The 26,684-nt window shown below is 52.8% G+C and overlaps 1 protein-coding gene across 1 annotated transcript in view; it reads left to right on the forward strand.

Moving 5' to 3' along the window:
• The window catches only part of PARVB (parvin beta), a 116,336-nt gene that overhangs the window by 44,726 nt on the left and 44,926 nt on the right, over window positions 1–26,684 (forward strand). The window contains exons 2-3 of the mRNA XM_082634693.1: window positions 13,834–13,923; window positions 17,531–17,601. Coding sequence (XP_082490819.1) covers window positions 13,834–13,923; window positions 17,531–17,601 — 161 coding nt within the window. The remainder of the gene's footprint in view (window positions 1–13,833; window positions 13,924–17,530; window positions 17,602–26,684) is intronic.

Genomic DNA, 26,684 nt, shown 5'->3' on the forward strand with positions numbered 1-26,684 from the left:
CTGCCTCTTCTAGATTCTTTTTAAATTTTTATTTATTTATTTATCTTTGGCTGTGTTGGGTCTTCATAGCTGCGCGGTCTTTGTCTAGCTGCTGCGAGCAGGGGCTACTCTTTGTTGCAGTGTGCGGGCTTCTCATTGCGATGGCTTCTCGTTGTAGAGCATGGGCTCTAGGCATGCGGGCTTCAGTAGTTGTAGCATGTGGGCTCAGTATTTGTGGCTCGCGGGCTCTAGAGCACAGGCTCAGTAGTTGTGGCGCACGGGCTTAGTTGCTCCGCGGCATGTGGGATCTTCCCGGACCAGGGCTCGAACCCGCGTCCCCTGCGTTGGCAGGCAGATGCCCCTTTTCTAGACTCTTTTTCCATGATCATTAACTAATGATAGATTTTCATGACCAGTGACTGAAATTGCTTTCATCTACTCACTTAGAACCAGCACGATTGATTGGTAGACATGTGACAGATGGGTCATCCCCAAACCCAGGGGACAGAGCGCTCACATCAAAGGATCTACCATCAGGTTAGGACCAGTGGGGCCAGGATGCCGTGATTGCCAGGAACCTGAGCTAAGGGGGCTGAGAAAACCCGAGGATTCGGGGGCCGCTGGCCTCACGAGTGTGGTCCAGCTGTTCGTCAGAGGGGTGGGGTAATGCACACGTGCCCGGGGGCTCCAGGAGAGCCCGCTGTACGATGGTGGCCCTTGGGGTCCCTGGCGTGGCTGTGCCCTTGCATATCCCCGGACAGGCATGTTCTCCTAACCCGGCCTGATCGGCCCCCTCTGCCTCTGGTGCAGCTGCATTTTAATTTCACTCCGAGTCAGTTAAGCAACGCTTCTGAGCCTCCTGCAGACTCTGAGCTTCCTGCCTGGACACCGGTCACTGGTCCCATTGACGGCAGCTGGCCTGGCTCTCTGCTGGCGGACTCTGGGGGGCACTTCACACTTTTCAGGATGGGCGTGGGGGGCTCGGGTCAGGCTGTGTTGCTGGCCTCATTACAGTGTCTGTTTTAAATGCTCAGCGACTGGCGAGATGTTTGTGGTGATGTCTGAGCTGTATGTTCAGGATCTTTGAGGTTAGATACGCCTGGTTTGCAGTTGGGGGGGGTGTTTCAACGTCTGGATTCTTCGAGAATTGGTGACCTGGGGATACGTGGCCCCTTGTCATCCCAAACAGTTAATTAGCGAGACTGTTTCACCCTTGACACTGGCAGATAGCTCAGGCTTTTGGGTTCTGGTTTGATTCTGTTCTGTTCAGGTGAGCACACTTTTCTAGGGTCTCCTCTGTGTGCGGGGCCCACCTCTGGGGGCACAGCGGTGATAGGACTTGAGCTCTGCCTTCTGGGAGTTTATTTATTTATTTTTAAAAGATTTACTATATTATTTATTTATTTATTTATTTTTGGCTGCGTTGGGTCTTAGTTGAGGCATGCGGGATCTTTTGTTGCGGCGCACGGGCTTCTCTCTAGTGTGGCATGCAGGTTTTCTCTAGTTGTGGCGTGTGGGTTGCAGAGCGTGTGGGCTCTGTAGTTTGTGGTACACAGGCCCTCTAGTTGAGGCACGCAAGCTCAGTAGTTGTGGCGCGCGGGCTTAGTTGCCCTGCAGCATGTGGGATCTTAGTTCCCTGACCAGGGATCAAAGCCGCATCCCCTGCATTGGAAGGCGGATTCTTTACCACTGGACTGCTAGGGAAGTCCCCTTGTGGGAGTTTATAATCTAGCAGTGAGACATCCGCACATCTGCTAGATTGGTAAACATGGGAGCTCAGGGGCTGGCTGACCTTGCAGCTGGCATGTGCCTGGTGCGCCTGCAAACTTGTTGAGTGGATGACTCTGGGACACCAAGCCCTTCTGGTTACCCAGCGCAGGTGCGAGTGGTGGGACAAGAAGGGAGAGACCCAGCATTTACCACGTGACTGCTGCTTGATGCACCATCTTGTTAAATTAGTTGTCATGACGACAGGTCTGGTTCTAACCCCTCTGCAGAGGAGAGATGGTGAAAGATGAAGGACTTAAAGCCCAAGATCACAGGATGTTTTGTAATAGTCCTCCAAAGCCTCCCCTCTCTCCGCTATTCTGTCTTCACCGTCCGCGACCCTGGGCCAGGGGTTTGGAGGAGGGACAGGGCCACGGAAGAGGGGACGTTTGCAGCGGGCTTTGCTTCCAGGCTCAGGCTCTGGACATGGAGCTCCTGGAGGGGGCACAGGCTGGCAAAGGCCCGGAGGGGTGACCGAGCCTGGCCCTGAGCTCTGCACTGGAGGAGGGGATGGGATGCGAGGGGAAGGGTGTGGGTTTTGTTTTGGGAGTGGTGGAGTGTCAGGACAGCCCATGGGCAGAGGAGTGACCCCACGGCCTGCATTCTGTGGATGAAGTCTGGAGACGCTGTGGGGGATGGATCGGAGGAGGATGAGACCAGGAGCAGACACCTGGCCGTCTGCAGATCGATCCCCTGTCTCAGGCCCCCGAGGGATTCTTTCTACCTGATGCATTCTGAGAGGTGACTTGAATAAGTTGACCCACTTGCTTTCCGTCTGAAAAGCCCACCAAATAATCACTCGTCCCTAAAGGATCAGTCATTCTTTTTTGAGCAAGAAGCCCAGGGCCCCTCCGGTGTCCTGGTTTCTGCTCGCCGGGTGGTTTATTTGGTAAACCTGACATTGAAGGATCACCTAGAAGTCTTTCTTCCTATTCTCCTTCCCACAGACAATTCGTTTTTCTGTGGTTCTCACATTTTTCTGATCATGCAAGGCAAAGGGGAGGAAAAGGACTGCTTCTGGTCGGAGGGAATCATCTGTTTGATGTTGGCTTCTGAGCCCCAGCCTTTTCTATACTTAGACCTAAGCAGCCTTTGGTATTCGGAAGACCCAGTGTCCGGGAACCAGGGGGATCGCTTCCTTCCTGGTGCCCGACCCCCACCCCGCCCTTGGCCGGCAGGAACTGGCTCCAGTGGGCGAGGTTTGGGAATGTTGCCCCAGAGGCAGCCTGTCCCAGTAAGTCCCTAATTGCAGAGCAGAATTCTTCCTCTCGAGGCCTCGCCCTCCACACGGCCCCATTGCAGTAATTGGGTTCTTGGTGACCCACGACTGCCAGGCTAATGTAAGCCTTAATGGAAATGCTCTTTTTCCACCCGAGTGGCTGGAGGTGGAATGTTTGGCAAGAACGGCCTGTTCCTAGTGCTTCTGACTTTGTGTCTCTTACCTAAATTCTCTCTTCGGCTCCATTTTGCCTACGTAAATGCAGTTACAGTCATTTATTCATTCTATGAATGTTTGTCGGATGCTTGTCACGTGCTGGGTTTTGATCAGCATTTGGCCACTCGGCGGGGGCGGGGCGGAGGGCACACCCCACCACTTCCTGTCGGGGGATAAGGGTTTGTAGCTCTCACGTGCACAGGGAGCTATGGGAACGCAGAGGAACGGCCCTAATGCTGCCCAGGGGGTGGGGTTACAGAGAACGCTTTAATGAAGAATCTTGGGGAATGGGTGGAATTGGCTAGATATAACGAAAAGGGCATTTCAGGTGGTGGGGATAGTGGGAGCAAAGGAATGGCCTCATTGAAAGGTGATGCAGAAGCGTGGGAGCTGCATCTGGGTCAATGAGAGGTGGGGTTTCTTCGTCAAGAGTCTTCAGGTACGACTTTGAGGGGTTTGGGTTTTCCCCTGGAGCCGGTAGGAGCTCTGGGGTGCTCTATACCAGGGAGTGACAGCCAGACACTCAGTCTGCAAATGACAGAAAACCCAACTCAAAGTGGATTAAGAACAAAATGGCATTCATTGGTTCACTTGATAGAAAGGTCCAGAGGTTGCCAGCCTCAGGTAAGGCTTGATCCAGCAGACAGCTGGCTTGGCTAAACTCTGTCCTCTTAGCTCTGTGGACCCAGTGCCTTCATTTCCAGGTTTTGTGTGCTGGTAAGATGATGGGGCAGCTTCCACCTGCATCCTTTCTGGGTCAAGGCCAGAGGGAAAGTGTGCCTGTCATTCTGCATTCCTAGGAAACTCTCCTTGTTCTGTTGGCTCTAATTGGGCCAAGCCCATCCCTGACTGTATTCTGGAGAGTGCAGTGTGCCCACTGGCTGAGGTCTGGGATATTGAGTCCTGTTTGACCAGAGGAAGGGCATATGGATGCTGGGGAGGAGGGACAGCAGAGTCCAGTTGGTCTCCTACAGAAGGGGAGAGGCTGGCTCGGGGTGGGAAGAGGCCACGGCAGAGTCTGCGGGAGGCCGACTGGCTGTCCTGTTGAGAGATCCCCTGGTTGCCCTAAGGACAGGACACGAGATGCAAAATCTGCAGAGGCTGGTCCTAGGTCTAGCATCTTGGTCCCTGCCTTTTTCCTCTTTGCACTTGCGTACATGTTGGTCCTAGAATCAAGTTATCATTTTGCATGAGTCATTTTGCGTGGTCGGGGCTGTGATGTGTGGTTCCCTCTCCCAGCTTCTCTTTTCCTTTAGGTTGTCACTGTGTCCCCTGAGGCTGGCAGTGCTGCCGGGAAAAGCCCAAGCCTCCCCTGCCTCCCAGAGCCATTTCTGCTGTTGAACCCATTCTGCTGGGCCATGGGAACCAGCCCTTTAAACTAGAGGGTCTTGGGAGAAGCCAGGGTGGCTGGTGAACGCATTTATTTTTGCTGCCGAGAGGGCAGCTCTGCATTTCACTCACGAGTGACAACAAGGATTCACGGAGAAAGGATGAACTTCTGGATTCTCCCCACAGGCAGGAAATGGTCTGTACTTTCCTTTCATCTCACCGAAAGCTGAGAGATTATGTAGTTTTGGGGTACCACAGGCCTCAAGTGGGTTGGAGCCATCCCTGACCAGCTGGGCCGGCTTGGGTGTGACTCGGTCGTTTAGGGAAGACCTCACCTGTCGTGGGAGCTTAGCATGACAGCGTGTGAGGTGGGCGCCCAGTCCTTCTTTCTTGAATACCGGAGCCGTGGCGGGTGCTGGCCAGGTTGGGACTTGTTGAAACGTGGCCCCCGTGTCGATCTCTAAAAGGAGCACAGAGTCGCTTAGCAGCTTGGGTTTCAGGAGCAGAGGGGTGTGGGAATGTCCGCTAAGTTCTCGCTACTCAGGTGTGGTCTGTGGACCAGCACCAGCAACATCACCTTGGGCTGGTTAACGATGCTGAGTCTTGGACCCTCCCCAGACCTGCTGGGTAGGAATCCACCCGTTAGCCCCCGGGAGCCTAAGCGCTTTGACGTTTGGAGTCTGGGCTGAGTGTTCAGGAGGGTGAATGGTTAGCCAAGGCTCCCAGGCTGGTTCCCGCTGGTGATGGGAGGGGAAATGAAAGGGAGGTCCCCATGGTGACGGGGTCACTCATGGGTGCTGTCCCAGAGCTGGTCCTTTCCTACCCTACAGGACTTCTGTGCTGGGTTCCCCGGGGACGCGGGGCCCTCAGCTCCCCTCACACAACTTCCCCAGGCACACCCAGGCGGCACTGCACTGCCTCAGCGTCACCTGAGACAGATGCTATGGATTGACCTGCTCAGTAAAAGCACGGATGGGCTAAAATGATCCTGAGGAGAGGCAATTCCTAGGTTCTGAGCTGTGTGGATGCCCCTTGCATTCAGAAGCAGCGGTTTTCCTGAACTTGGAGGTGAGGATGGAGTTGCCTGGGGGAGATCAGTGACTCCACGCCGCAAACTCACTGCTTCGGGCGTGGCCGTGTGGCCCTCTGTGACTTCCTCTGGGATCTCTGCAGCTGACACATGGTCTCTCTCCCTGCAGACCCTCCCTCAAGGAAGCCCAGGGTCTGAGGCTTCCAGGCCAAGGCTTCACCTAAGGCAGATAGGGACCACCAGGCCTGGGCTCTGAATCCTGCGTCTCTGCCTTTAGAAACCTACCCAGGGGCTGAGTGCCTCAGGACAGGCTCAGCTCTACAGGCAGCCTCACCTGCTGCCCACTCTGGTCTCCTTCCCTGTAGAACTGGGTTGTTACCTCCCTTGGGTCCCTGCTGTAGAGCATCTATTTGTTGTCTATTCTTTTAACTTTATTTTAATTTTCACAAGTAACATATGAACACAGTCATGACAAAGCCTTCCCAATCGCCTCCTTTCCTTCCGTCACTCGTCCCCCCCAGAGGTGATGCTACTCTTGTCATGTTGGGGCACATCCTTTCATTCCTTTTCCTTTGAATTTAGTTGTGTACACATAAAAATACATAGTTCTAAGTTTTCTTTTTTGAAAAAAGTATTTATTTATTTGTTTTTTGGCTGTGCCGCAAGGCATTACAGGATCTTAGTTCCCCGACCAGGGATCGAACCTGTGTCCCCTGCAGTGGAAGCTCAGAGTTGTAATCACTGGACTGTCCCGGAACTCCCAGTTTTGAGTTTTCTGATTCTGTATTTTACATAAATATCTGGCTGTATTATTTGAAACCTGCTTTTTAAACGTCAACACTGGGACTTCTCTGGTGGTCCAGTGGTTAAGACTCTGCACTTCCACTGTAAGGGGCACAGGTTCAATCCCTGGTAGGGGAACTAAGATGCTGTATGCCGTGTGGCACAGCCAAAAATTAAAAAAAAGTCAACACCATCACATGTATTGCACTTAATTAATTGTACTTTTGCTTCTCAAGAGCCTTCTCTGTGCCAGGGGCCAGGCCAGGCTGTTGGGTGGAAGTGGCCAGGACACCTCCTTCCATATGTCTGCACCCTGTGCCAGACTCCCCCAGCACCAGGGCCGGCTCTGTTAGCCTTTAACCAGTGTTCATTAGATCGGCATGCTGTAAAATCCGAGGCTTGCTGCTGCCTGAACAGGACAGATCTTTAGCTGTCAGCTCATGATGTGGGGTCAGTAACGCCTGTTGACCTCCTTTGCATTTTGCCTTATTGAAATGCTCACATATTTATTTTAGCCTCTCAACTTATTTCATCTCAAGAAATGGCATGGAATCTTGTGGCCCAGCAGAGCAAACACCATAAATCAGATGTTCAGGCTGAGTGACCCTCACAGTCACGGTGCTTTCTTGTTCCCATGGTCTTGTCAGAGCAGTTCAGAATCTCATCTTCCGCCGAGAAATTACAGTGAGTTAAACGTACATAAATATACTGAGCTCGTTGCTATGGGCTGGCATCCCCATGGCAAGGCCAGAATCTCTTCCTCAGTAAAAGCATACCAGATCTGCCACTTTAAAGGTTAAGAGGCTCTTTCATGTCTGTTTTACTACATGGATCATTGAAAATAATTTCACTCTTTACCCACATCCCAGTCAGGCAGGGCAGCTGCTGTCTCCAAGGCGGGTAGCCTTCCCTGCCTTTTACCCTAGGCAGGATGCGGTCATCCATCCACTGCAATCCCAGGAATCTGGGAGACGGAGCCTGGAGTCTTGACCTCCTGGGAAGGGCCGGGCCTCCCATCTCAAGGCCTTTACAAGGATGATACGTTTGAATTGTGATTGGTAGGTCATTTGATCACCTTGTCTTTGGATGTCAGGAAGGGTTGTCCTGCAGCATCACCCCACGGCCGTCCCGTCTGTGGATATCATTGTTCTTGTTCAGATCTTATTTGGGCCCTGTTTTCACTCCACTGAGCTGTGAGATCTTTACATGAAGTACAATTTGGTTTATTTTTAGAAGAACTGCTCTGCTAAGAAGACCTTCATGGCTGATGAATTTAGTTATTCTGATAAATTGTAACTTCTGCAAAGATGCAATCCCTCTGAGTGCAGATGGGTGGTGGAGATTCATAGAAAGCTCTCCCTTCCCCGGGGAAGCCTGGAAAGCCTCATTTAGCAGAGATTTTGTCAGGTCCTTCTTGCACACGTGGAGTTGATCGCAACTCCCCCTCCCCAGCCCAGGGCGGGGTGGTGGTAGGGGGCAGGGGTCTGGGGGCCGTGAACTCACGTGGGGACACTCCTTCCTTTATCCTCCTTTATTTTTCCTGGCAACTCTGAGGACCACTCCATTTCTTTGAGTAGGATCAGTTGTAGCTGGAAGTGGGTACGTCTCGAAAAGGGCTGGTTAAGTGTCCAAAATTGAGGCAGCTTTCCTGCCATTGCCAAGTTCTTCTTTTAGCTGTGGAGCCGGGTGGGGACAGCGCGGCTGTTTTTATTGGGGTTTTCTCTGGTGTTGTCACTGCTTCAGCCTCCAAGGGCCGTGGCTCACCCACCATGGGGTCTTTTTAATCCTCGCTGAGCCCCCCCTCAGGTGAGCCCCAGGGAGCTTTCCGCACCCCGTCTTTGCAGGGGGTGCGTGGTGATTCCCCCCTCCTGCCCTGGCACCCCTCATGGAGAGAGAAGACTTTGTGTTTTCTGATCTGTGCTTTCCCTTGCGGGTAGCCTTGCTCTTTTAAAGCAGGCTGCTTTCAGAGTTGTGTTTTCCTAATAATGAAAAAAGAAAAAAAAAACTGTCTAAAAGCCTTTTTTTGAGGGCTTTTTTTGAGGTTCTTTCAAGCCTGGGCATAAATAAATTAAATATGAATAAATAAGCGAAACCCATACAAAGAAAAAGATTTTTTAAAAAAATCAAGGATGGAACCTTTGCGCTCGGCCTGGGGTATAAATGGCAGGCTGTTTGTGAGACGTTTGAGGTTTTAGCTTTTGATTCTCTTTCTTCCTTTTTATGCGCTTGTCGTTCCAATCAGGAGAGGTGGTGTGTTTTTTAAACCTTGCCCGGTCTCTGGGTGGAGTGATGGAAAGAGAACGGGCTTTGGAAACACATGCATCTCCTTCTGTTCAGCAGAAGCTGGAAGCTGACGCTTACTGAGCGAGTCCCGCACGCCAGACATTGTTCTGTGTGTTTGGACTGTATCAGGCCCCATTTCACAGATGGAAGCTGAGGCGCAGAGAAAATACGTAGCTTGCCCAGGATCACCCAGCTTGTCAGTGGCTGAGCTGGGATCTGAAACCAGCAGACTGGCTCCCAGTTTCTAAGCCCTTCATTGTGCTGCCCCTCAGATATAAAGACCTACTATGTGCAGGAGCTCAGTTAGCACTGGTGTGGGCCGACAGTCCAGGAAAGAGGTGGTGACAGGGCTGGCTGCATGATGTGAGCTGGGCAGAGGGGAGCCTGGGATGGGAGGGGAGCACCCAGGATGGCTTCCTGGAAGAGGCGGCCAGCAAGCTGAGGCTTGAAGGTGGGTAGGACTCAGCTGAGCATAGCAAGTGAAGACCAGGTTGAACTGGGTTCAGTCCTGACTCTAGGACTCATGGTTGGTGTATTTCAGATGCCTTCACATCTGATAGACGCTGGCCCAGCATTGACCCAGCCGGGACCAGCTACTCCCTCACATATTTGTTAGGAGATTAGATGAACAGACGACAGAGAAGGTGCTGGGCACATAGTAGGTGCTCAGGAAACGCTAGTGGCCCTCTCCCACTGACAGGCAGGGACGTGGGTTAGACTTTTACTGCGACCGGGGGTTGTAAACCGGTGACCCCTGGCTGGCCCGCAGAATTTGAATTACTTGCTCACATTTATAAATTGGGGGATTCTACACAAAACCCAAAATTTCCAGCATTTTTGGAAAGCTCCTGAGATCTGGTGACCGCGGTCTGCGTAGCCCACTCTGCGCCCCGGGGCTGAGCGAGGTGTGGCTGTCCCCAGAGGGGCACTGGAGCTGTTACACGCTCTCCCTGGGTCTCCTCCAGCCTCTCTCCCTCCCGGCACTTCCCCACCCCCATGTCCCCGTGTGGCCCACGGCCCAGAGTGTCACCGCGGGAAGGTGAACCTGGGTGCCTTGGGAACACGTTGGCTGTAGGGTGTAGGGTGGACAAGGGCAGACACTTAGGACCATGATGAATCCTCAGCCCCGGCACATCGAGCCCCAGGTTCTTTGAACGCCCACACCCACCGTGCACACCAGGTGCCCCTGGATCTTTCTCCGTGACGCAAGATAGTCGGCATTTCCAGTCATTGAAGTGTCTGACTTTCTGGCAAATGGACGAGTACTTTCAAAACCAAGACATTCCTGGGATTAGGGAAAAGCCACTGACCTGGCAGAGTGGGGTCCTCGGGGAGAAGCTGTGGTCCAAGGGGAGCCCGTCCTTCCAGGCCCTGGACTGACCCTCAGAAGACCAAAATCAGATTTCAACTGAAGAAGAAGGGGCCGTGTCCCTCAGGGAACCCAAGCCGTGAGCAATAGCAGAGCTCCAAAGAGGCCTCACTGAACCCCACCCCTCTGTGGCCACAGAGGGCTTCCGGAATCCCAGCTCTGATCAGTCACCCACAGGCTTTGCATGGAGTCCCAAAATCCCTTTTTCCGGGATTCCTGCTTCCTCTAGGAAGCCTTCCCTGGTTTTCCCTGGGATGAACTTCACTTATTCCTCAGAAGCCCCTGTGAGGTAGGTACCGCTGCCACCCCCGCGTTCCAGACGGTGAAACTGAGGCTGAGCGAGGTGAAGGGACTTGCTGGAGGCCACATGCCAGCATGTGGCACAGAGAGATCTGAACCCTGGGCTCGTGGCCACAGACCCTCCTTGTTTTCCTCGGGCTTTGTGCTTAACAGGCCTGTGGAATATGCCGTCTGGGTGGGTCTGTGAGAACATTTCTCATCTATTAAAGCCGAGAGATCCTAGGCCCTGTTTAGTGTTATCTTTGATGTTGCAAGGGCGGTGTGGAAATTTCTCCATTTTTATGTGACCCAGTTTCTCTGCTTTGAAAATGTCGTTCCTGTTCTCCTCCCCGCTCCCTGTTTTTGAGACCAGGCAGCAGGGCTCCTGGAAGCATCTCTTCATCTCTGCACCCCATGCCCCCATCTGCCACCAGTTGTTCTGGCCCACGGCCCGTGTCCAGGCCAGCGGATGACCCGCGTGGCAGCTCTGGGGCTCCTGGGAGGAGCTACGGGCTCACGGTAAGGACGCACCTGCGTGGCTCACCTGTGCCCTGAAGCCCACCTGTGCCACCCTCCACTCATATGAAACCAGGGTCTTTTGTTCTTCCTCGGCCGTGAACATAACCATGGCAGGCAGCCTTGACCGGAAGGGACCTCCCTGGCCTTTCTGTCCTCCTGTGACGCTGGCCCAGGAAACCAGAGGGAGGAGCCCACGGCTGCCGCACACACCCCCTCGCACAGTTCACGTACGTGCCTCTAGAATATGCGAGAACTTTTGTGAAAAATCCCCTTTTCCTCCTTCCCTTTTCTGCCTTGGAAAGCTCTTTGCTGGTTAGGAGACTCTTTGTAAGTTGTTATGTAGTAAAAATAATTGCTGAAATTTGGTCTGTTTTCTCAGCGGGACTGAGTGACCGGAGGGGATCTTTGGAATGGGGCGCGGGGCCAGGTGGGGCGCGTCTCCAAGTCATTTGCTTGTGAAGGTATTTAACACGTGTCCGCTTCTCACACAGAGTTAAGCTTAGGATTTGGGGATCAAAAGATGGCTGTAGGCTTCCCTGGTGGCGCAGTGGTTGAGAGTCCGCCTGCCGATGCAGGGGACACGGGTTCGTGCCCCGGTCCGGGAGGATCCCACATGCCATGGAGCGGCTGGGCCCGTGAGCCATGGCCGCTGAGCCTGCGTGTCCGGAGCCTGTGCTCCACAACGGGAGAGGCCACAACAGTGAGAGGCCCACGTACCGCAAAAAAAAAAAAAAAAAAAAAAAAAAGATGGCTGTGCATGGGGTCTGCTCCTGGGATCTGGGGCGGCAGGGACACGGTGACTGTCGCCAGGTGCAGGGCTGGCCTCCAGACTGGAGTATTGTTGGGAGAGGTCCATTTTTTCTTCCCTCTTCTTTTAAATTGGGATAAAATATACATAACATAAAATGTACCATTTTAACCCTTTTTTTTTTTTTTTTTTTTTTTTTCCGGTACGCGGGCCTGTCACTGCTGTGGCCTCACCCGTTGCGGAGCACAGGCTCCGGACGCGCAGACTCAGCGGCCATGGCTCACGGGCCCAGCTGCTCCGCGGCATGTGGGATCCCCCCGGACCGGGGCACGAACCCGCGTCCCCTGCATCGGCAGGCGGACTCTCAACCACTGCGCCACCAGGGAAGCCCCTTTTTAACCCTTTTTCAGTGTACTGTTCAGTGGCATTAAGTTCATTCACGTTGTTGTGTAGCCATCACCACCCTCCATCTCCAGAACTTTTTCATCTTCCCAAACTGAAGCTCTGTCCCCGTTAAACACGGGCTCCCCATAATATCCCCCTATTTTCAGCCCCTGGCACCCACCATTCTACTTTCTGTCACTGTGAATTTGACTGTAAGGACCTCCTGTAAGTGGAATCATACAGGGTTTGCCGTTTTGTGTCTGGCTTATTTCACTTAGTATACTGGCCTCAGGATTCATCCATGTGGTCGTATGTGTCAGAATTCCCTTCCTTTTTATGGGTGAATAACATTCCATTGTGTGTATGGACCATATTAGTTTATCTGTTCATCTGTCAGTGGACGCTTGGGCCGTTTCCACCTTTTGGCTGTGAATCGTGTTAAGTCATTGCTGCTGTAGGGTGTGAGTGTGCAAGAGAGCCCATTTTTTCACAGTCTTGTATCAGGGCCTTCCTGATGTTAGAACCCAACGTCCTGGGCCCCACTGCCGTGTTCCTTGTGAGGGACAGAGGGTGGCTTGTCCCCAAAGCTGGGTCTATGGCTGAGTCCAGGGAGCCCACCGTGTGCCCAGCTCCGGCCTCAGAACCTGATGTTCATCGTTTCATTAAGTCCTTCCAGGGGACCCGACGTTTTGAGAAAACAGGCAGAGAGGTTGCCAGGCATGCCTGGGGTTGGGTCACCCTGGCCTGCCTGTCCCAAGGCCATCACATCCTGTCCCCTTACTACTCTGTCCCCTGTCCCCTCAGGTCCCAGAATTGGAGATATTCAAGGTTCGAGGTGACTGCAGTATTGAAAGAGGAAGTAGGTTTCCACCTCTGAGGAGGTTTCATTACAGAGGAGAAGGCCTTGAAACTAACACAACTTTGTAATTCAATTACTATTAAAAAAAAAAAAAAAAAAGAGGAGAAGGAAGTCTGGGCACTTGTCACTGGAGCTCACCGAGGAAGAGGCTGGTTTTGTGGCGTGTGGTCGGGGACTGTCACCCAGCAGTTCTCAGCCAGGGCTGGAAAGGTGCCCAGCGCCCCCTGCACCCACTGGATGGGCGCTGGAGCCTGGAGTCCGATGCAGTTATGGCTGGTGGAAGAAATGCGCCATTAGCCCCCGGTGTCCCGGGGTGTCCCCCTGGCCAGTGTAAGTCGAGATGCTTTCCTGGAAGGTGTCTAGCGCGGGGGGCGAGGGATCCTTTCTGCACCGTGGCATCCACGCCGCCCCTCTCATCGCGTAGCCAGCCCTGCGGTCCCTGCGACTGTTCAGGGCGCCCTCCTCCCCAGCCCCCTCTAGACACGGCCCTGTGCTCCCAACTCCAAGTCTCCAGATCCGGTTTGTTAGATTCTGCTGTGTGTTTCACTGCTCCCAACCCAGGGCATTACCTAGCGTCAGACCAGCCGGATTCTGTCCCGTGAACGTGGCCACGGACAGCGGCACTGCCTCGCCTGCTGCATGCTGGGAGGGTCTTCACACCTGGAGTCCATGGCCGAGGACATTGCTGTCCAGGAGGTGGGGGGGAGCCTGCCCTTTTCAGGCCCCATCGCTGTGATCCAAGGTTCGTCCATCTCAGCAGCCTTGGGTGGATCTGGAAGCATCCAGAAGCTTCCATGATATAGTCATGCATTGCAAAGAGTGGTGAAAACAGCCTGGCCGGGCTTGGTGAGAATCGGGAACTCTCCGGCGTGGGTGAAGAACTGCAGAATGTATTCTTGGTTCGGAGCATTTTTCCCTGGACTCTTTCTGGGCAACCAGCCATTTAGGAATGTTTGTTAAATGCTTAAAAAACAGGAGTTGATTTCTCTCTGTTTCCACTGCCAACATGTGAGGCCACAATATTCCATTTATACTAACTGGCTTTTTCCTTTCTCTTTCTGCCTGACAGTGAGTGACTTGCAGGAAGAAGGGAAAAATGCCATCAACTTGCCGATGTCCCCTGCCTCGGTGGAGATCCACCCTGAAGACACCCTGCTCGGTATTATCGGTTTCTCCAGCGACTTGTCGTGGGCAGGTTGAGCTTCCCAGCTTGCGGTTGGTCTGGGAGGGGCTGAAGAGGCGCATTCATGGCCTTTTGGTCAGACTCAGACGTCACATGGGGCTCTCAGCTCAAGGTCATGTTTAGAAAAGTCTGTAGGAAAAAAGCAAGCCTTCCCTTGTAGGTTACTGCCTTTCTGATTGTAAATGTCAATTTTATTGTGATTTAAGTATGATGAGGCCAACGGATCAGGAGCCAACTGCCACGGAAAAGGTGGTTTGTTAAACTCACGGTTCCCAAGGTGATGGGGGAGGGCAGCGGCATCGGGCAGGAGGCAGAAGGAGTGACGGGAAAGCACGGGCAGAAGCCTTTATTGTGGTTTTCACAGGGAGGAGTGAGTGAGGCAGGGTTAATAAGCAGGCTTGGATGGGCTGGTCTGGGTAATTTCAGGGGCCTCTGGGACACAGGGGCTGCCCCGAGTTGTCTGAACCTGGTCCCAGGTGATTAGGGCAGGGGCTGTTGGCTGGGCGTGTAAGAGCCCTGTGTGAGCTCAGTTAGAGAGATGTCTGGGGGGTGTGGGCTCTGGGCTGGTTGTTTGCACGTGGAAGGCACTCACAGGGGATACGTTTGTTGTTTTGGGAATCAGCTAGCTCTGAGAGGGGAGTCCCTCTAGGTACCCAAGGCCCCAAGATGTCAAAACATTAGAAAATACAGAAAATAAGAAACACGATTAACATACCCCCCATCTCTGCACAAGCCGGAGTGGCCTCCACGCCAGGGGCCTGCTAGGTGGGACCTGCCAAGTGATACTGGCCCTGCACTCACCTCCTCAGGAGGTGCCGCATCCCAGCTGGCACTGATGAAGTGACGGCCTGGACACACTAGCCTTAAAGCGTGTTTTGGGATCCGATGTATCTGGAAGGCAGTCTCGGAACATTCCGCTTCTTTCCAAACCCTGCCTGGTTCAAAGGGAAGTCCCGGTAGATGCCTCTGTTGTAGTTCCCACGACAAGGCCAGGCCAGCAGGAGCTGATGGGGAAGATATGCAAACGTACGTCCAGGCGGCCGACCTGCAGCCAAGTGCTGGACGGGCTCAGAGGTGCCGCCGGGGTCCCCTGCGGCTTCCCCTCTGCTCTAAGAAGAGCGTGACCCTTCACTGACGCTGTTGTGTTTTGTCTTCAGTCTGGCTGCAGCTGCTGCCCAGGCAAGTGACCCTCTCCCAGGAGAAACTGGGGATAAACTGTCTGGAAATTACCGTGATTCAGAACAGGGTTTCTCCCCAACCCACCCCGTGCTATGGGCATTTGTCACCGGATAATTCTTTTTTTTTTTTTCGCGGTATGCGGGCCTCTCACTGTTGTGGCCTCTCCCGTTGCGGAGCACAGGCTCCGGACGCGCAGGCTCAGTGGCCATGGCTCACAGGCCCAGCCGCTCCGCGGCATGTGGGATCTTCCCGGACTGGGGCACGAACCCGTGTCCTCTGCATCGGCAGGTGGACTCTCAACCACTGCGCCACCAGGGAAGCCCCGGATAATTCTTTAGAGTCGGTCAAGGTGTTGATCAGCATCCCTGGTCTCCACCCACTAGATTCCCCTGGCACACTCCCCTTCCCCACCACCACCCCCGGCTGGGACAACCAAAAACGTCTCCAGACATTACAGTGAGTCCCCTGGGATGGGGGTTCGGGGGACTTGATTGCTTCTGACTGAGAACCCTGCTTTAGACCAACAGGAGTGCTAGAAAATAGATTTACTGTAAACGTGTGGCAAGCTATTGTTTTGTCAGTATGCCTTGAACCTGCTTTTCCCTGGACCCTAAGCCGCCTGTCTTACCGTTTTTCTAAATAGCTGCTCTTGGGCTGGGAGTTGGCATTCTTCCGTTTGCTCTGTAAGGTTTTGCTGGTCCCTGAAGCTCTTGTGACCTTGATAAGAACCACCCTGGTCAGTACCTGGAGCTGAGAGTGACGGGTGAAGGGGATGTGAAGTGGGAGGAGAGGGTGTTGGACAGGGAACAGCATGTCCAAGGCCCTGTGGCCAGCGGTCGTGAGAGGCTTGCTGACGGGCCGGTCAAGGCTGGAAGGGCTGGATCAGAGGTTGCTGGGGAGAGCTGGGAAGGAGGCTGCAGAGGGCCTCGCGGGCCACGTGGAGGATGTGGCCTTGATCCCAGGAGTGGCAGGAAGCTGCTGAGGGCCTTAGCAGGGATATCACAAGGAACTCCAGTGGGGTCCCCTGCAGGCTACCCGCAGCGTCTCTCTCAAGCATCAGGTCAGCGCAACTCCAAAAATAGCTTTTCCACTTTGTCAGGTTTTAAATTTTGCTGTTGGGCTTCCCTGGTGGCACAGTGGTTAAGAATCCACCTGCCAACGCAGGGGACACGGGCTTGGTCCCTGGTCTGGGAAGATCCCATATGCCGCGGAGCAACTAAGCCCGTGCACCACAACTACTGAGCCCACGTGCTATAACTACTGAAGCCTGTGCGCCTAGAGCCCATGCTCCGCAACAAGAGAAGCCACAACAATGAGAAGCCCGTGCACCACAGTGAAGAGTAGCCCCCTCTCGCTGCAACTAGAGAAAGCCCACGCACAGCAATGAAGACCCAACGCAGCCAAAAATAAATAAATAAAATAAATTAAAAGATATATATATATAGAAATATCTTATAAACAGTCACAACAAATAAACTTAAAAAAAAAAAGAATTTTCGCTGTTGTGAAGCCTCTGTCACTCAAAGCCATTTCATTCCCACCAACGTGGACAGGGTCCCAGCCTTGGGAGCCTGTGTGGGCCCCGGAACCCTGGTCATCTTTGCCTGCACGTCCTAGGGGCCAGAGGTTGTGCTTCTTTTCTGTCCTTTTTTTTTGCGCTACGCGGGCCTCTCACTGTTGTGGCTTCTCCCGTTGCGGAGCACAGGCTCTGGACGCACAGGCTCAGCGGCCATGCCTCACGGGCCCAGCCGCTCCGCGGCATGTGGGATCTTCCTGGACCGGGGCATGAACCCGCGTCTCCTGCATCGGCAGGCGGACTCTCAACCACTGTGCCACCAGGGAAGCCCTCTGTTCTGTCCTTTTAACACCCCTGCTCAGTTTTGTTCTGCGACGTGTCTGGTGTCTGTGGGTCTTTCCCCTCTGCCTCCCACTTATTACCACTGCGTCACTCCCTCTGTAGAAGCTCACTGGTGCCTGTGGTCCATGGATCAAGGCCAGACATGGAGGGAAAAACAAACAGATAAACAGAAACAGAATATGGATAAACACACTTTGCTGTGAAACATCCTTTTTTCCCCCTGCTCTTTCTAATATTTTTGTCCGTATCACCTTATGTAGTGGTGAGCTTTCTCAGTGAACGACAGGTCTTCCCCGGGTTTATTAATAGTGGCTTTTCCACAGATCCGATTCAGGCCTGTGTGCACCCCCCCTCCCTCCTGAAAGATGGGGGTGGATGCTCCGTTGCACCCTGGGAGGCAGTTCTGCCTGGGCCGTGTGACTGGCTGCAGGGCTGCTCAGTGAGAGGACCACGGGGTCTCTGCTCTCAATTCCCCCATCTGTGCAAGGGAAGCCGGCCACCCCCACTGACGCTAACCCGCCTGTCCTTTGTCCTTTGTCCCTGCAGAGGAGAACCAAGAGCGCACGGTGATCGACCCCACCTCCAGGGACGACCCCAGATTCAAGGAGCTGGTCAAGGTGAGGATGAGTGTCCTGGCTGGGATGTTCTTGTGAGGTCAGATCTTGGGGTTCAGGCTCTTGTGGGCCAAAGGAGCAAAGCTGGGGGCCGGTCAAGGGGCCTTACTGCTGTGTTTGGTGGGGGGATGTGAAGGATGAGGCTGGACGGCCTGGAGCATCTCCCAGGGGCCCAGCCCCATGGGGCCTCTCAGACGGCCCTCTCCCCGTCATGTGCTGGACCCAGTTATGCAGGGACCCTTTTCTTAAGACTTGGAATGAGCAGCTGCAGTGAACGCTCATGATGCCTTGCAGACGGGTTCAAGGCGTTCAAACCCTTTCTGGAGCGAGAGGGGCGGCGTTCAGAGGAAACTCTGAAAAGCAGGCACGTGTGCCCCCTCTGGCCACACCTGTGGATCCTCATTGGATGCTGGTGGCCCTGCATTGGGCAGCGGTCGGGTTCTGCAGCGTCTGGATGTGTGGGGACCGGCGAGGCCAGAGGATGGCCGCCTGGTTCCGGAAAGTCAGGGAAGCAAGGCCAGCCCGGGCCGCTGGCTCTGGGCTCCTTCGGGGCCGTGGCGGCTGCACGTCTCTCCCCACTGGTCTCTCGAGCCTGGCTTAGCGGTGAGGCTTCATTTGTAGCGTTAACCCGTGTCCGAGCGTGGGTTGCAGTTTGATTGCTCTGATCTAAACCACAGCAGGGCGTCAGAGGTAATCCCTGAGCCGGCAAGGGCTCTGACAGCATCGTCTCACCTGCGAGCCCAGAGGCCAGTGGACCTGGGCTGTGCAGACGCAGTTTAGGGCAGTGCCACACTCATATCCTATGAAAAGGGCTTTTTCAAAAGTTTCTCCACCTTAACCACTGCGGTTGGGCCCGATGAGGGCACGACTGCCTTTTCACGAGGGCTCCTTCAGGATAAACAAAACCTTTGCAAGTTGTTGCTTTTAAAAAATTGAAATAGAAAATGTCTGTTTTCAGGCCCACCCTGTAATGTTGATTCTGAGCATCTTAAATTGCCTAGTTTATTAAGATTTCTTTTTTTCCTGAATACCCACTTGGTAATTCTGAACAGAAGATTGTCGGTGAGGAAAAGTAACCCTGCACTTCAGCCACTAAAATGTTATCCACGGGCAATATTTAAGTAGTAGAAAGGGATGCCCTGTTTTTGTCAGGGTTCTCCAGAGAAACAGAATCCACAGGAGATGGCCCTATCTCTCTACCTCTCTATCTCTCTCTCCATCTGTCTGTCTATCTCTCTCTATATATATATCTCTTCTGTCTCTCTCTGTATCTATCTATAGAGATTTATAAGGATTGGCTCACGTGATTATGGAGGCTGAGAAGTCCCATGATCTGCCCTCTGCAAACTGGGGACCAGGAAAGCTGGTCCGAGGGCCTGAGAGCCCAGGACAGGACTTGGATGTCCCAGGCAAAGAGAGGGCGAGTCCAGCCTTCCTCCAACTTTTTGTCCTATTCAGGCCCTTACTGGATTGCATGCCACCCACCCATGCTGGCGAGGGCCCTCTGCTTTACTCAGGCCACCAATACAAATGCTAATCTCTTCCCGAGACACCCTCACAGACATGCCCAGAAAGAATGTTTAATCAGCTGCCTTGGCATCCCGTCCAGGCCAAGCTGACACATAAAATTAACCATCACGTGCCCCGCTCTGATTTTTCCTTTTTCAACATGTAAGCAGAGCTTGAGAGCGCGTGAGCGTCATCTCCTTGAAACAAGACCCAGGGGGCCTGATGTCACCCTCACTTCCATATGGGGGCTCCGAGAGAAGTAACTCCCCCACCCCAAGGTTACGCTCTGAACCAGTGAAGTGTCCGGTCTTGAATGAGTCTGTCTGTTTGATGCCTCATTCGCTGAGCCCCGGTTGAGGGTCGGGAGCTGTGCTGGGCCCCGGGGCTGTAGGATGAACCAGTGACCTCCCTGCTCTACGGGATCCAGGTCCGCTTCGTGTTCCTCCTGGACTCACTCCCTCGGCCCCAACCCACCTCTGCTTTGCCACTTTGCCTCAGGAGACTACAGGCATTTTTGGCCTCTACCAGGTGAGGGCTGGGCAGCTGCATGTCCTTTATCCACCCACACAGAGGGACCACAGCATCTCTGCATCCGGGACCAGCCTGACGGGACCTGCAGAGGCTCTGGCAGCCCCTACTGCCCCGGATTCTGGGTTCAGATGAATGACCACGTCTGGGGCATGGAGTGTGCCAGCTGGAAGGGCTGGGAGTGCAGACGTTAACATCTTGTGGGGCAAAGCAGGACTGAGGACCGGAGGGAGTGGGAATGCACGCCTCTCCCTTTCTTCCCCGACGGGCAGTTCTGAGAGCCGTGCTTCCACAGGAAGTTGGCTGTGTGCTGGGCGTCGGCTGGGTGTTTTTCCGAAGCTACGGGCGGCTCAAGGGCGCACCTGCCTCCCTTCCCTCTCCCCTCACTCTTGCTAGTCTGGGGTTATGGTCCCCCCAAAAGCAGCAGCAGTGAGCTTGGCCCTGGGCTCTCTTTCCTGGGGAACCCAGGTGTGCTGTGCTGAATCATGGCCCCCAAAGATGTCCACGTCCTAGCCTCAGAACCTGTGACCGTTACCTCCTTATATGGTGAAAGGGACTTTGCAGATGTGATTAAATTAGGGGTGTGGCGGGAGGGATGACCCTGGGCTGTCTGGTGGTCTCATAAGTGTCCTTATAAGAGGGAGGCAGAGAGAGATTTGACTGCAGGTGATGGTGGCAACATGAGGATGGAAACGGGATGCCACGCTGCTGGCTTTGAAGATGTGGGAGGGGGCCATGTGCTAAGGAATGTGGGCTCCCCTAGAAAGTGGAAAAGGCCAGGAGGCCTTCCCTAGAACCTCCAGAAGGAATCAGCCCTCCTGACACCTTGGCATTAACCCAGTGAAACTGATCTTGGACTTCTGACCTCTAGGACTGTGAGGGAATACACTGGTGGTTTGGAAGCCCCAAATTAGAGATAATTCGTTACAGCAGCCAGAGAAACGAGTACCCCAGGCCGAGTTACCTCCTGTCCCTAAACCGCCGCATCCCTTAGCTGTAGCTGAGGGTCCCCGTCCACTTGGGAGCAGGGCCGGCCTTGCTGCCTTGCCAGTTTCCAGGAAGGGCCAGCTGCCAGACACATAGAAATCTGCTCCCATGGCCATCCCGCCAGCCTGGAGCACATACGCCTGGAGATGGGCAATTTCTGGAAGGTTCCCCCTGCCCTCAGACTGCAAGTCATACCTCGAGGCTGGTGGCTTATTTTCGAAAATAAGCATAAACATAGCAAGCAGGACAGCGCCGTCAGGCTGTCTGTCTGTGGCTTGTTGGTTGCTGTAGTGGCACGTGGAGGGGATGTATGTGAAATACTAGTTCTCCCTGACTACAGGGCTTTTATTTTTTTATTTTTTATTTTTTTTGCGGTATGCGGGCCTCTCACTGCTGCGGCCTCTCCCGTTGTGGAGCACAGGCTCCGGACGCGCAGGCTCAGCGGCCATGGCTCACGGGCGCAGCCGCTCAGCGGCATGTGGGATCTTCCCGGACCGGGGCACGAACCCGCGTCCCCTGCATCGGCAGGCAGACTCTCAACCTCTGCGCCACCAGGGAAGCCCTGACTACAGGGCTTTTAAACAGAGATGCACGCGTGCCAGTGGGGGTCTGGGAGATGCCTGGCCTGGGCTGAGCGCTGGCTACTCTGGGTTGTTCTTGTTTGTCAGGTAAGGGGGAGGCTCAGCGTATCCCTGAGGTGGGGTTCACTCACGACGGGGGACTGTCAGCACCTCCTTTTCTTGGCGTGGGGAGGAGCTGGCCCTAGGGCCAGGCAGCCTGCACGTGCAGTCAGGGGTGAGCTGCCCGTGGCCTGCCTTGGGGTGCCGCCGAGCTGGGCACCCTTAGACGTGCTCCGGGCTGGCGCTCACTTCTCGCCTCCCCCCGACTCCAGTGCTCCAGCCTCCGAGCCTCCTTGTCCCTCCCTCCTTGAGCAAGCTGAGCACCTGCCCGCCTGGGTGTGAGGTTAGAAAGACTGTCTCCCCCAAGCCCAACCCCACTTCTGGTGCCGGTTGTAAGTTTGGGAGCCCCAAGACTACCCACAGGTTTGATACTTTGCTAAAAGGACTCCAGTTATACTCCCGGTTATGGCTTATTCCGGTGAGAGGACACAGGTTAAAATCAGCCGAGGAGGAAGCACAGGTTGTTTTGGTGCAGGGTGTGGACCACGTGCAGGCCTGAGCTTGTCAGGGTGAGGTCTGGCTGACATCCCGACCACTGGCCACGTCCCAGCCTTGGGACCAGCGGGACCTTTCTGAGTTAGCACGGTCGGTCCCCTGGCTTTCTTTCTCTGTTCTCCATCATGTGTACTTTGTTACCTCTTGTCTTGGCCCCTGTCCTGTCTCTCTCTGTAGACTTACCCCCACTGGCCCTCCTACCTCAGGACTGTTGGTGTTTAAAACGTTGTGAGCTGCTCTCTGCTTCCCGTAAAAAACCCCGGCTCTGGCTAAGCCCGGCATTAAGAATGAGGCCGTTCACTGAAACATTTTCTTCGAGCATCTTTTGTGTGTAATGCAGTGTGAGCGGGTGAAGGGGTGGGTGTGATGGGCTGTGGAATCGGCTCCCTGGATTCAAATCCCGGCTCGGATTAAAGCAGGAGAACAGTCGTGCCCGTCTGCAAGCATGAGGGTGATGTCAGATGCCACACGCTTGCTGTCCGGCAGGTGCTGTGCCGGGTGCTGGAACATGGGCACAAACAGGGCAGAGCTGGGAGGGAGGTGCATGGGCAGGTCTGTGGTTCAAGTTTAGAAGTGAGTATCCTGTGGGCTCAGGAGCCAAAAGACTTATCCTGTGTCCTGTATGCAGGTGTTTGTCCTGTGGTTCTTTTCGCTAGCATCCCCCAGGAGTGCCCTGAATCTCTTAACAGGGTGAACAGCTGGTGCCGCCTGGGGAAGATAGCAGTTTACAGATGAGATCCTTTATATTTTTAATGATCTTTGAAAGAGGGAATGGCAGTTCTCGTGCTTTCCAGAGTGAATAGCCAGAGAGGGGCCTCCGCACTTGCGGGTGCGTTGTTCCAAGGCAGTCTGGCCGTGTCGTCACCGGGGTACGCATTTGAAATCCCTACAAGCAGATTTCACATCTCATCTCCCAGTTTATTGGACAAGGCTCCTTCGGGTTGTTAAGTTCTGTTTTCTCCCTCCCTTTGCCCCTATGAAGAAAGTCAGCTGCACAAAGATGGTCTTCTGGGCAGAAGACGGTGCTGTCATCGTTGTGTGGAGATGCCCGGTGATGTGGCTGGCACTGCACCTGGCCGGGATGCTCTCCTGCCGGTTGCAATAAGCCTGCGTCCTCAGTCCATTAAGCCACGGCAAGCCTGTCTGAAAGTGATTAAAACGTAACTGTCATAGCTTTGGGGGAGACAGGCTGCAAATCCTGATTATCATTTAGAAGTAACTCAGGGGGAAGTAATTTTTTATTCTGGCTAAAGCAAGCTTGTGAAAAGTCTACACAAAGAGCACTGTGCCGAGGGCATCATTAATACATGTCCTAGACACGTGCCTGCAGGATTCGGGGTTTGCAAATGAGTACATCCTTAAAAATAAGGACTGGTGCCATCTTTAAAAAGTCTTTTGTGCAACAGAAGATTAAGACGGATGACCTGGGCAGTACAAGGACAGGGTGATTGGTGGTGGCCTGGAGGGGACTGCATCTCTATGGGGGCAGCAGTGAAACTGGGCGGCGGATTTGCTTTTGCTTTCCCAGAGCTGACCTCTGTGGCCCGTTGCGTGAAATGTGATTTTCATCCCCTTCTGTCTGTTGTTTTCGTATTTGGACTTTGACCCGGTCAGAGATCCAAATGGGATTTTTAGTTTTAGTTTCTTCATAGCAGAAACATCTCTTGTGTGTTTTCCTACAGGACCTTGCTCTGGGCAAGGCAGCCTCTAGAACTAAATGTCTGCATGCCCCAGAGGCTTTCCTAGGTCTGTAAGCAGCCCTGCAGTTGATTTGAGCGCCTTCCGTGGGTCTGTTCCTAGTTTAGCCCCTGCGGTGATGGCCTTGAGCGGGCTGGCGGTCCAGCTGGGGAGACAGACATGTCGAGGGATGGATGAGTATGTTTCCAGGTGGCATGACCGCTTTGAAGGAAACTGAAGCAAGAAGCAGGGTGGTTTCTTCTCCCCTCTGTTTTTGGTGGGATGGTCGGAGCTGGCATTTGAGCGGAGACCTGCTGGTTGGTACCTAGGGAGGCAGCAAGTGCAGAGGCCCCCTGGGATGCCCGCGCTGGCAGGTGTGAAGGCCAGCGAGGGGGGCAGCGTGGCTGGAGCCTAGACAGCAAGGACGAGGGTGATTGGAGGTAAGATCAGAGAGGTGGCAGGGGTGGGAAATGGTGTTTGACTCCCGGGGCTGGTGTGGGGGGGCACAGGGACGTGGGAGGACCAACAAGCAGCTGTGACACCTAACTGCCCACGTGGGGCAGAGACTAGGTCATGTTTCTTTATAGCTCCAACACCTCGGGTGGTGTCCACATATCCTAGGTGCTGCTAGTTAGGCTGAGTAAATCAGAAAGGGGTTTCTGACATGCAGAGAAGCCATGGGTGGTGATGCTGACATCTGTGTAGATCACTATAGTTGATTAGCACTGGCCAGTAGATCATCTCACTAAATCCTCAAAATAGCCCTGCAGAGGTAGATGCTAGCACCTGCATTCTAGAGGTTCATTGCTTAATAACAGGTTTATTGAGATAGAATTCCCATACCGTACAATTCAGTGGTTGTGAGTGTACTCCCAGAGCTGTTCAGCCATCACCTCAATCAGTCAAGGACATTTTCATCACCCCAGAAAGGAACTCCATAACAATCAGCACTCAGTCCTGTATCCTCCTTCCTGGCCCCTGGCACCCACTTTGTCTCTAAAGAATTATTCCATCTCTATAATTCGCATATTCTGGATATTTCATAGAAGGGGAATCATATCAATACGTGACTTTTGTGTCTGGCTTCTTTCACTTGGCATAGTGTTTTTAAGATTCATCCATGTTGTAACAGGTATCCGAACTCCATTCCTGGACTTCCCTGGTGGCGCAGTGGTTAAGAATCCGCCTGCCAGTGCAGGGGACACAGGTTCGATCCCTGGTCTGGGAAGATCCCACATGCCGCGGAGCAACTAAGCCCGTGCGCCACAACTACGGAGCCTGCACTCTAGGGCCCACAAGCACAACTACTGAGCCCACATGCCACAACTACTGAAGCCCGTGTGCCTAGAGCCCGTGCTCCACAACAAGAGAAGCCACTGCAATGAGAAGCCTGCGCACCACAATGAAGAGTAGCCCCCGCGCGCGGCAAGAAAGACCCAACGCAGCCAAAAAAAAAAAACAAAACTCCATTCCTGTTTATGGCTGAATAATATTCCATTGTATGGATAGACCACATTGTGTTGATCCGTTCTTTCTCGACAGCATTTGGGTTGTTTCCACACTTTGGTTATTTTGAATAGTGCTGCTGTGAACATCTGTGTACAAGGTTTTGTATGAGCTTGTGTTTGCAGTTCTTTTTGGTATATACCTGGGAGTGAAATTGCTGGGTCATATGGTGATTCTGTGCTTAACCTTTTGAGTAACTGCCAAACTGTTTCCGTAGTGGCTGCACCATTTTACATCCCCCAAAGAAGTGTATGAAAATTCTTCCAATTTCTCTACATCCTTGGCAGCACTTATTGTTCGTCTTTTTGATTATAGCTACCCTGGTGGGTATGAAATGGTATCTCATAGTGGTTTTGATTTATATTTCCCTGGTGGCTAATGATGTTGAGCATCTTTTCATGTATTGGCTATTTGTAAATCTGTTTGGGAGAAATGTCTATTCAGATCCTTTGCCCATTTTTTTTTTTTTCAAAGTTTGTTTGACCTGAAGGTCATACAATTTGGGGGAGGAAGGAAGTTTTTTTTTTTTTTTTTTTGGCTGCGTTGGGTCTTTCATTGCTGCGCGTGGGCTTTCTCTAGTTGTAGTGAGCGGGGGCTACTCTTCATTGCGGTGTGCTGGTGTGCGGGCTTCTCATTGCGGTGGCTTCTCTTGTGGAGCAAGGGCCTCAGGGCATGCATGCTTCAGTAGTTGTGCTTTGCCCATTTTTAAATTGGGTTATTTGTCTTTTTTATTACTGAGTTTTAAGTGTTCCTTATATATTCTAGATACAAATCCTTTATCAGTTGTATGATTTGCAAAATCTCGCATTCTGTGGGTTATCTTTGTATTTTCTGGATAGTATCTTTTGAAGTACAAATATTTTAAATTTTGTTTGTCAAGTTTATCTGTTTTTTCTTTTGTTCCTTGTGCTTTTGGTGTCACAGCTAAGAAATCATTACCTCATCCAAGGTCATGAAGATTTACCTCCACGTTTTTGAAGAGTTTTATAGTTTTAGTTCCTACACTGAGGTCTGATCCATTTTGAGTTGATTTCTGTATATGGTGTAAAGTAAGGGTTCCGTTTTATTCTTTTGCATGTGGATATCCAGTTGTCCCAGCACCATTTGTTAAAAAGACTTTTTTTCCCCATCGAATTGTCTTAGCCCCCTTATGGATGTCACTCGGCTGTAATGGGAAGTTTATTTCTGACCTCCCATTTCTGTTTCATTGACCTCTGTGTCCTTCTGCCAGTATCACATGTTTTGATACTCTAGCTTTATAGGAAAGTTTGAAATCAGGAAGTGTCAGTTCTCCAACTTTGTTCTTCTTTTTCAAGATTGTTTTGGCTTTTGGGGGTCTCTTGACTTTCCATTTGCATTGTAGGATTTGCTTGTCAGTTTTGTCAAAGAAGCCATCTGGATAGTGATTAATTTTCATAAGTGGCATCTATTACTATTTTTTCTAATTACCAAAGTAATATATACTGCTGAAAACATGGAAGACAGAAAAATCAAACAGAAGGCAGTGATAATTTTTTAATTTGTGTCCCTCCAGGCTTTTTCTTTTGTGCATTCAGCTTTTCCTACACAAAATTTCAAACCATTTCCGAGTTGGTAAATGTCTAGGAGCACATTTGGATTGGTACCTTGGGAGAAATTTCTGGAAGTGGAATTGCTGGGTCACATAGCATACACAGGCCCAGTGTGGAGGCTGTTTGGGCGGCA

Source organism: Mesoplodon mirus (genome assembly GCF_964341445.2).
Source record: "Mesoplodon mirus genome assembly, chromosome: 11".
Lineage (NCBI taxonomy): Eukaryota > Metazoa > Chordata > Mammalia > Artiodactyla > Ziphiidae > Mesoplodon > Mesoplodon mirus.